The following is a 10,629-nucleotide window of genomic DNA, read 5'->3' as shown; positions in this document are numbered from 1 at the left end:
TTCCTGCTGTGAGATATTGTTTAAAAAAGAGAGAAAAAACAAAGTATGCTCCTTTAACATGCAGTTTTTTCATTACTTTTCATTTTTGTGTTGCAATAAGCCAGAAGATGTTTGGTTCATATCTACAAGAGTTTTGATAGGAGCATAATTTGCTTTCTGTCTGCTTTATTCTAAAATACTCTACCCTAAAGATTTAGTTCATATTGCAAAACAACTGAAGAGCAGCTGCTATTTTCCATGCTGTAATTGTTCTCCTTAGTTGATATAAGCTTGTATTGTACATATGAAAACAATTAGTAGGGAAACTCCAACAGGCAAAGAATTCCTCAGTCCCGTGGGATAGATTTCTGTATCTCTTAGCCAGCTGTGCAACTTGTATAAAATGTCTACCGACTGACGCTGCAAAATTAGAATGAAAGGAAACCTCCTACCAGAAAAGTTTCAGGAAGTGTGTGTGTATGAATAATGTGGATTATTGTACATTTTCAAGTATCAGGAAAATATTAATTTTGCCATGATATAAATTGGAAAGCCGAAGCACAGAGGAAACATGCACAAAAAGTCATTTTTATGCCCAGCCCTAAGAGAATTGTCCTGAACTTCTAGAAACATGTAATTCTTTCTCTGATATGTTTAAAACGTGGCTATTTCTAAGTTCCCAAAACTAACAAATTTGGAACAAATTCTGCAACTTTGAAGCTATTAAAGAAAACGTGAGAAGACTTTTTTTTTTAAGGTGTGAAAGTTGCAGGTTAATTTCTGTAAAAAGGAGTAAATAAATCAAACCTTTACATTTTTAAAAAGCTGTTTCCACATCATATGATTTATTAAGTCCAAGACTGGGTTCCAGCTATCAAGTGGACTAATTTATCTCTGCCTTGGTATTTTTGTTACCATTTGAGATCTGATTATCCACTAGCTACTTTGCTGCTACTTTGTGCTTAAATTATATCTGCAAATTTTATTTACTCCACCTCTCACTAGCTTAACGTAGGGTGCAAATATTGTTACTTCCATTTGGCAGAGGAGCAAGAGGTCAGAGAAGTTACCTGCCTTACCAAAAATTAAGTAGCACAGAAGTGTCCAATTACCATAAAAAGTCAATTTGCAGAATATATTTTTTATTTGTTAGTGCTTTTCAGGTTTGGATGTCTAATCTGAGATGTGCCTTGGAGGCTTCTTCAGGGAACCCAGATATCCACCTTCTGTAATCCCACTAAACCAGAAGCAAACTGCTTAAAATTTCTGATCCTCAAGTTCCTACTATCAAAAAATAGTTTAAAAAAATTTTGTCATTCTTTTATCTCCAAATGTGTTGTTAGTAAAACAGCAATAAAATATTTATAATCTTGAGTCAGCTAGATTCAGTAAATGAAACATTTCTACATACACTTCAAAAAAACCCTGAATACAAAATTCCTACCAAAAATATAAAATCCAAAAATAATAATGTTTCAACCCTTCCTAACTGCATAATTTTTGGATTATTTTTCTAATTTTGCTCCTTTCTATTGCTAATATCTTCTTTTCCCATTGACTTAATTTGAAACTGGATGTGATCGGTGTCCCATGGATATGGACCTAAAGACCTTTGTACTTTGTTGAGATGAATTTGTGTGAGATTTGCCATAGACTGTTGGCCAGCCTGACTCCATGAGTCAGATAGCAAAGTCATGGCCAAGAGTCAGAAGATGCGTACCTCACACCTCGGGGGCTGATGGGAGGGAAGTAGGCAGGTGGTAACAGTTGCTACCCAGGAAGCCCATTGCTGTGCTGCAGACCTCTGCCGTGCCAGGAATGCAGCTGGGTAATTTGATGGTATTAGTTTTAATAGCCCTAAAGACATCCAAAAGGCAGTCATTTGAGTTATCTACCAGCCCTTGTGTTACCACAGCCTGGCCACGTGATGTAGCCTAGCCATGGAAAGCCTTCGGCATTAGAGCTCCATTGCTCCATGCTCCATGGAGGGCATTGTGGGTCACCGGGTTAGGCTTTGGCATAACAAAATCTAGAAGCAGGCCAAGTATTAGAGTATCATAATAGAAGCATAGTGACTTGTTTTTACGTATTATTCTTCAAAGATGAAAGAATTTTTTTAAAGGTCATTCACCAGTAGATGATAACAGCTTCTGCTGTTCTTCTGTGGAGGTTTGTGACCTTGCAGGTTGCATATCAGCCTCACACACAATGGAATTCCATAGCATCAAAGCTTAAAGTGCCTTTCTGCTAAGGCATTATCCATTCTTCCTCCCCATGTGCAATCCTGTGTGCTAAAGAAATTGTCAACAATGACAAATGACATCTGGTAGGATCTGGTAATTCCTTGCTTTTCACTTCCTGAAGTAAGTTTCCTATTTTTTTCACCTACTAGAATAGCCACACCAAAATAAATTCTTTCTGGTACAATCTGCGGTCTGGAAAACATTATTTGTGGGTAACTGACATTTTGATTTTCTAAGGAGTAACCATTTTGAGTAATATTAGGTAATTTGGTTTGACTTCTAAAGAGACTACCCCCATTTATGCCATGAGTAATTTTGAAGAAAGAGGAATAGTTTTAAGCTTCTTGTTCTAATAATATTAAAAATGTTTCTGTCTACCTGAAGAACATATAAAATTATTTCAAACTGCTTTGTTACCCCAAGATGACCAGGAAAAGCTAGCGTGTTCAGTTTTAAGGCTTTCCCTCTATTTTGTAACTACAGTCAAATACTATTCAAACCATAAGCTTATAGTGATGACAGACACTGCAGAATAAATGCAATGTGGGGATCTCTGAAGAGAGTCAAGATTGGTAGCACATTAAAGTTCATATGCTTTAGGGTGATGGAGTGTTTCCCAGTTGTTTCTTCTCTGCTGAAGTTTTCTTCCTTTGATTGTTAGTTGTCTTGTTTGGTTGATTGCTCCTACAAACAAGCTTGAAAGCTCAACTATTATATTTCTTACTGTGCCTAGGAGTCAGATCTTAAATCTCATAAATCCTTTAGACTCCTGTCCTCTTTTGTGGTCTGTCTCTTCCTCTGCTTTTCTTTTTCTCACAGCTAAAGTATCCCTCAACATCTCCATAGCATCTTCTTGTCGAAGTGATGAGCCAATCTCAATTCGTCTGGGTTTGTGATCAAAATCTGTGATGTCTTTAGAACTATTGCTGAACTAAATATCCATAAAATCACAAATGTGTGGCAGAATTCTGCTAAAGCCATAGTCTTGTCTTTTGCACGGCCAGAGGCTGAGAGACTAATAAACTCCAAATTTTTGCTTTTTTGCACTGCCATTCCCTTTTTGACATGCTCTGCCTGGAGTGGAAGGATTAAATCTTGGCTCTTACAGTAATACTTAAGAACATGACTTTGGTTATCAAATGCATGTGATGAATTATTCTATTCGTTACAGTAAAATAAACATACACTGAAATTGTGCTGTTTAACAAGTAAAGCATTTCAAGCTGGATTTTTAATTTAACCTTTTTTTAAACATGACAGTGCAAAAATTATGTGAGACCTCCAAAGCAAGAGCACCAAGTTTAATACATGATGGCAATTTATGAGTTTACATTTGAAAAAATACATTCTTATGCTATGACATGCGAGACGGGCCTGTGAAGCCTGATGTCTAAATTGCATTTATGCAATTACACAAGCTTTTCTCATTTTTGTTGTTCTTGTCCTTGAGTATTAGGAAATAATTGGTTCTTCATCCGTTAACTCATAATTGTAAAGAAGTAGGAGTATGACTGAATTTGCAATTTCTGCATGGAACGTGAATCAACACTCGTAATGTCATTTGAAGGCTACAGTTAAGTGGAGTTTAATGGCATAAGGCAATTTTTTTGCCCAAGAGGAAAGTGTTTAATAAGGTCACGAGAGTTACATGAATCCCAGATGTGGCACAGTTTCATTACATTTGTCAGAGGAAGCAAACATGCAATTAGAATGTGATTACGGGTTATTTTAAAGGTTATGTTACTGGTTTTGAATTCACTGCATGGAGAACTTAGTATATAGAATAACAGTAGTGAGGAGATTAAGAGCAATGGCTAATTCAAATATGTTTTTATTTAACCTAAGCTGATTTCACATCTTCCAGTGCTGAGCTACAATCCTTGTTTAGCTGAGTCTTACATATACAAAACAAAACATTTTCTGAACCCATGAAAATATTCTGTAAGAATGATTGGTAACCAGGGACACTTGCAAGTTTTAGGAAGTCCCAAATCTTTCACCTGAGCAATTTTGTTACATTATACGGGACTTCTTTGGGAATAATGGTGTGGAGAACTAGGTCCTTGTAGAGTGTGACAGCAGAAATCAAACATGAAGAGTATCTTTCCAGTGACAGATTTCTTGTTTTGTCACTCATCAGGGAAGTGCACCCTGCTAATAGCGCAAACAAGCATCATTATAACTGTTTCCCTAGCCATCCAGAGTAATTTGTGAAAGCTTTTTTGAAAATGTCATTCAGTTAAATATTTATATAACTTGCATAGACTCCTTACAAAGTGAAACTTTTCTATAAGCATTTATAATTTTTAGGGTTTTTTAATTATTTTTTACAGTAAGTCTTGTTAGAAGGTATCAGCCAATAAAACTACAAAAGGCTTCTCCTGTCGGTTGTTGAGTATAACTGCAAATCTATTGCCTATCTTACAGAGAAGTGGAAATAAATGTTTATTATGAGAAATAACTAATTATGGCTGAGGTGATGTTTGTATTCTACAGTTATAATTGTAATGTGAATATTGCTAGGCTCAAAAAAGCTTGTTATAGACTATGAACAGGCAAATGAAAAACAAATAACTTATAATGTATTGCATTGTGTAGAATGCGTTGCATTAGCATACTAAATAATGAATATGAATAACTAGTTTCTCTATGTTTTGATTTAGATCATATATCTGCCAACTTCTGCAAAACTTAGCAAATTAAATACAATACATTCTGGTTGGTCTTGTGCAACAAAAATTGAACAATTCAGTTGGTATGTTTGGAATTAATTATAGCCTCTTGAAATCACGAAGTCTTACAGTAATGCCAATGGAAATCATCCTGTGTCATTTTGATTTGCTAGAAAACATCTTGGGTATTGACTACATGCTCAATGATTTTTCCTAATTGACCATGAGACTTCTGCAGACAGCCTCATACAAAGGTGGTTTGCTGGAGCTCAACATAAGGAACCCAACTTTACCAATAGTATTAGAAAGGTGATCTCTGTAGGCTGTCTCAAGAATTAGTGGGAACAGAGACTCTTCTCCATATCTTTCCCAGGAAGCTACTCAGACCCTCTCTTCTTTGATTATTAGTGGAGCCTAGGAGACCTGCTAACTTAGTTAGGGAATATCTTAGGTTGCTAAATACAGATCTCAGTGTACATCTTTTTAAGAAAAGGAAAGGAAAACTTGAAAGGTATGACTTGGGAACTGCTGATTCCCAGGTCAGCTCTCTTTCTGCTAATAATTACTTCTTCTTTTTTCTATATATATAGCTTTACTGTAAGAGTCTGTGCAGCCTTTGAAGGTCAAAGTATTTCAGATGAGATAGGTAAGAAATGTTTTATATTCCTATAATTTACTCTGGCCCACTCAATTTCAGATGTTTTTTTTTCTTACACTTTGAAAGACAATAGGAGTGAGATCCTCCTAAGGCAGGAAAATACAGTTAAAAAGACATATATGTAGATATACTTATTTCACAAAGCTTTTATTATCCACTTGAAGGATTTTTATTCAGTTTAAGCTGTTTTCCAAATAAAACCAAGAATGTACCCTGTTGGAGAATGTTCTGTATAGGAAAAAAAAAAAAAATTAAAAAAAAAAAAAATTGAAGAGATGGAAATCCTGTACACGTATGATCTGTAAATGAAATTAGAAAGTTTAAATTACAAGTATTCCATACTTTGGATCAAAAACTAGTGTGCTGCTAAACAGACAGGCACTTAAAACATGGATTAGTTTTACTTGGAAGACTTTGTTAGAGTAATTAACTATAATATATAATGAATTTTTGTACTATTTTTTCTTTCCGTGTTAAATAAATAAATATTTGATTTACTTGTATCCTTTAGTGCTGAAAGGTGAATTGCAATTAGATTCATTGAAACAGAAAGGAGCTGTTAAGAGGACCCTCTTCTTTGATTACCATCAGTCACATCATTACTTCTCCATTGTGATAGAAAGACACAAACAGCTCCATTGCCAGGACTTTCTTGTTTATCTCAGAGTAAGTTGTTTAAAATATTTTGGACTGTCATCACCATTTGAGTATCAGGCATTTAAAGATAAGAATAAAAAAAGGTGCCACTGGAAAAGGAAGAACAATTTCCATTGTTCTTATATCCCAAAATTACAGAAATGTGAGATTAGAAAGGCCTCATCTGGGTGTCCAGAACATTCTTCTACCTGGGCAAAATTTCCTGTGTAAATCTTTGGCTCATCTTTTGTCAATGTAACTATAAAAAAAAGACTTGCTTTGAAGAGCATATGTTCCTCTGTGTACAAATACATTCATTTTGTGCTCTTCTGGAAATTCTGATTAAATACTGCATCTCCTGATACAAAAATGCAAGATTGCTCTCCCTACAGTATTCACAGTGGGATAATAAACTAAACATGTTAAATGTCATGCCAGTTCAGTTTCAACAGGTATTTTAAAGGAGTGTCAGCAGCACTATTGGCCTAAAATTCATATATTTTAAAAAATATTTTTAGGATATTTTAAAATGTTTTTAGAAAAATTAAAACTGTGTTCTGAAGGAGAAAGGGTCATTGGTTACTCACTTGCAGCTGGAATTACCACATGCAATTGAAGCAGATTCCAAGGCTGGTCCTAGAAATGCAGTGGGAGGTGAAATGGAGGAGTCTCAAGCAGTATGTAAGGAATTATCTAGGCAATAAAGGTGGTGGAGTTTTACCATTGCTAATCCATATAAATTCTTGGTTATGGAACAAACCAACAGTATTACCTCCACAAATCCACACATGCCCTCCCTCCATTCCGAAAGGAAGGAGGGCAGTAGCTGATAGGAGTTGGTTCTGTGTGTCTCTTTTTAAACAGCTTCATTTTAGGCTAATGCTTTGAAAAAATTCTGAGTCTGCTCAGCTCAGCCAGCTTCTTCCAGATGTGGGGCTGTGGAGGCAATGTGTTCTGGGCATTCCAGTTACTGGTGAGTCACTTTGCTTTCCTAATGACATTACATACAGCCAGAATTTGGCCAGCAGCTGTCAAAGAACCGTATCTTTACCTTCAGTAAAGACTGAAGTCTGAGTCTGTTGCCATATCATACTAATCTGAAATAATTATATTAAACCATTGGTTTTTATTATGTGATTGTCACTCACAGGATGAAACAGAATTTAGAGATAAATTATCTCCCATCAATATAAACTTGAATTATAGTTTGGACGAAGCCAATTTTGAAGATAGCTTGACTGTGAAGCCAATACTAAACTATTACCAGAAAAGCTCAGTAACAGAACAGGTATGAATTTTGCATGCCACATTTTCTGTATATAAATGTGAAAGCATTTACAAATACTATGTGTGTCGTCTTCCTTAAAACAGAATTATCATGCCCAGAAATTACACAACAAGGATTTAATTAATTCAAAATGTAAATTGAATATAAATATAGAACCAGGCAGGCCTTTAAAGCATTTCCAAAACTTTGTTGTGTTCATAGTTTTGATTGCATTCTAGAATATGTAAGCCAAGTTAGTGTGGGAAAGGGCCTGAAAGATGATATTGTTCTGCTAAGGACGTAGTTGACAGTCTAAATAGTCTCCAACTACTCATGTGGAAAGGAACCTATAGAAAGGAGAAGGATTAATTCACTAGCGCAGTGCTAGTGATATTTAAGACATTTAGGTTAGTGATATTTAATGAAGTGATTTGGACTTCGAAGCATGTACTAACTGTATTATAATTTTTTTATTTTGCAACAATACAGGCTTACATTCTGGTTGACTGTGGGGAGGACAACTTGTGCATTCCTGACTTGCAGCTTTCTGCTATGCCGTAAGTTAAATAAAATAAATGATGCTGTATATAACAAATTCCAGACACTTCTAACTGCTTTAACAGAATTAAATATGTAGAACACAGTTCTGTTGTTTGCTGTATCTACTCATTCTTACCTGATTTCCAGATCTTAATTTGCGCATCCATTTCATCTAGAAAACTGAGCAATGGAGAAATATACAGTTAAAAAATGTATCTTTGTCAGACACATTCATGGTGTTTAATGGTTATAGAAAATATAGTTTGCAAGTGTTTGTTAGGAGTGATTCTAGTTCTCTGAATGCCAAGAGATAATACAAATTGTTGTTCAAAGGAGATTTTAAATTTGTTTATCTCAGTGTGCCAGTGACTTTGAACTTGGGACACAATTCTCCTGAACTCAGTATACAGTGAAGTAAATGAACCTCAGAATAAAAAAATTCAAAACATGGCAACAATTCCTCCTATGGAGGGAGAAATATGCCAAGCAGGGCAAGTGGGGAACCTCTGACAGTTATCTGACTCTGTGCCATCAAAATCAGTACATAGCTGTGAAGAGAAAGGGCACAGTGCTGTTGCAGGTCTCAGGAGATATTCTGTCTTTGTTCATTTTACAATGGGCGTGAGGGGAAAACTGGAATCCTACCACCTTTGTGCCCTCCCGAAAACAATGCTGATGGGATGCCTGTGGCAAGTAATTCTTCTACTAGATACTTCTTTCTGATCAGAAGGTAGTCAGGCTCTGAAATTTTATATAAATAACAGTCAAGTTCTGTGGTAGTCCACTTTGTCCATGGTGGTGTTTTCTCTTGATCTCTTTCCTACCCAGGTGCTGGAATACTTTTCCATGGGGTCATTTTTTATGAAAAAGTTTTATTCTCTGTTCATGGATGTGTTCATAGAACAGATGCTATGAGAGCAAAATGTCCTTCTGCTTTATTCATATGTAAATTGTAGTTGTGCATGTTTTAACTCTGACAAGTAGTATGTTATATACAGAGATAAAGATCAGCTAATAATTGGAGAAGAAAACTGTGTCATGCTCATAATAAATCCAAGGAATGATGGGGAAGGAGCCTATGAAGCTGAGCTACATATAAAGATTCCACCTGAAGCAGATTACACTGGGGTTGAACGCAACAACAAGGTAAATGAAAATCAAAATGTTAGCAATAATAAAGCAGAAGAACTGAGAGCAAGGTTAACCTACATAGGCTATACCAACTGAAAGCAGCAAGTAGAGAGGTGCCTCTTAGGCAGGGAGATTCCATTGACCATCAGCTATCCTTGCTCACACAGTCCAGGCTAAAGATTAGCCATGTCAGCAGAAGATGGGAAGGTCAGGACCATTCTGTTCAGAGCCAGTTCAGGTCCAGCTCCTTGCTGTTAACTTAGTTATAATACCACACAAATACTGTCACATTTCTCCTAGGGCTAGGAGAATGTTCACATCATTCAGATTTTGAACCAGTAAACCCTACCAGTAGCAGGGAGTGATAGTGCAGAATCCCCTGAGTGCTTCCAACTTTGGATCCCATGGTACCAGCTCTCAGTCAGAGCTAATGAGCCCTGCTGAGCCCCAGACACTTGGACACCTCTGTTTCATCCTCCCAGCACACCAGTGTTTTACCATTATTAAGGGTATCCCAGTCTCTGATATCCTGAATAGTTGAACATTAACTGCAGTATAAACTTGACAAAGTTGATTTCCTTTGTAGTCAATTATTTTATCTTATGGATAGGCCAAAAATGCAGTTACAATGTAAAATGTGCCAGTGTTCACAGAAGGAATGATGTTGACTGAAGTCCTGCTGAGCTGTGCTGAACATACAGTGTTTCCTTTTTGGGTCTGTTTGTTTTTTAAGAGCAAAGATGAAACACTATCCTGCAAACAAGCAGAGTGTTCATGTATTCTCTGTTGGACAGCGAGTCTGAATCGCCTCATCTGCACATAAATCTCCCAAGCTGTTGCAACATCAGCTTGCTTTTTGCTGTCAGTGCCTGGAATGTTCAGAAGGGCCTCAAGGGTGAGAGTGGGAGAAAGCAAGTTAATTTCCTTTCTAAAGGCAAATGTTTTTAAGGAAGTTGAAAGTAACTTACAAGGTATTTCCTCATTCACATTCTGTCAGTGTCTTTATTAATGGGCTTTTAACCCAGTTTGAAAAAAATGACAAGAATTAATGATGTCACCAAAGATAAGAATATGGAAATTCTCTGCAACCTCACTCCTCAGAAGCATATCGTTGTACACAAAACAAATAAGTAAAGACACCAGCCTCTTTCTATTATTTCTTTTGTTCTCTTAGCATAGTCTCTGTTTTTTTGGAGTGTGATCTACAAAACTTAAGTTCTCTTTAATATACTACACCTGGTTATGTTTTTCCTTTGTTCCTCTTTAGGAATCTTTGGCTGTTCTTTTGGCATTACCAAGAATGTCAGGGGAGGCACTTATTCCAAAACCACAGCATATATTAGCACATATCTATCATTTGGACTGGACAGAAATCACTCAGGGCTTTTCATTATTTTAGGAAAAATTGAATTTTGTAGTGCCAGCAGGATAGACTCTTGGGAAAAGGAAGGAAAAAAGAGGTGGGAGATTCTGGTGCTTTGAAAGAATAAGGAGAAGCTAGAA

At 36.3% G+C, this 10,629-nt stretch overlaps 1 protein-coding gene across 1 annotated transcript in view; it reads left to right on the top strand.

The window, feature by feature from the left end:
• ITGA8 (integrin, alpha 8) overlaps nucleotides 1-10,629 on the top strand; it is a 122,335-nt gene that overhangs the window by 55,419 nt on the left and 56,287 nt on the right. The window contains exons 16-20 of the mRNA XM_009330599.1: nucleotides 5,485-5,540; nucleotides 6,064-6,218; nucleotides 7,339-7,476; nucleotides 7,945-8,012; nucleotides 8,994-9,141. Of these exons, the coding sequence (XP_009328874.1) occupies nucleotides 5,485-5,540; nucleotides 6,064-6,218; nucleotides 7,339-7,476; nucleotides 7,945-8,012; nucleotides 8,994-9,141 (565 nt within the window). The remainder of the gene's footprint in view (nucleotides 1-5,484; nucleotides 5,541-6,063; nucleotides 6,219-7,338; nucleotides 7,477-7,944; nucleotides 8,013-8,993; nucleotides 9,142-10,629) is intronic.

Source organism: Pygoscelis adeliae, unplaced genomic scaffold (assembly GCF_000699105.1).
Source record: "Pygoscelis adeliae isolate BGI_AS28 unplaced genomic scaffold, ASM69910v1 Scaffold27, whole genome shotgun sequence".
In the NCBI taxonomy this organism is placed as follows: Eukaryota; Metazoa; Chordata; class Aves; order Sphenisciformes; family Spheniscidae; genus Pygoscelis; species Pygoscelis adeliae.
This window is presented reverse-complemented; position numbering and strand designations above follow the sequence as displayed.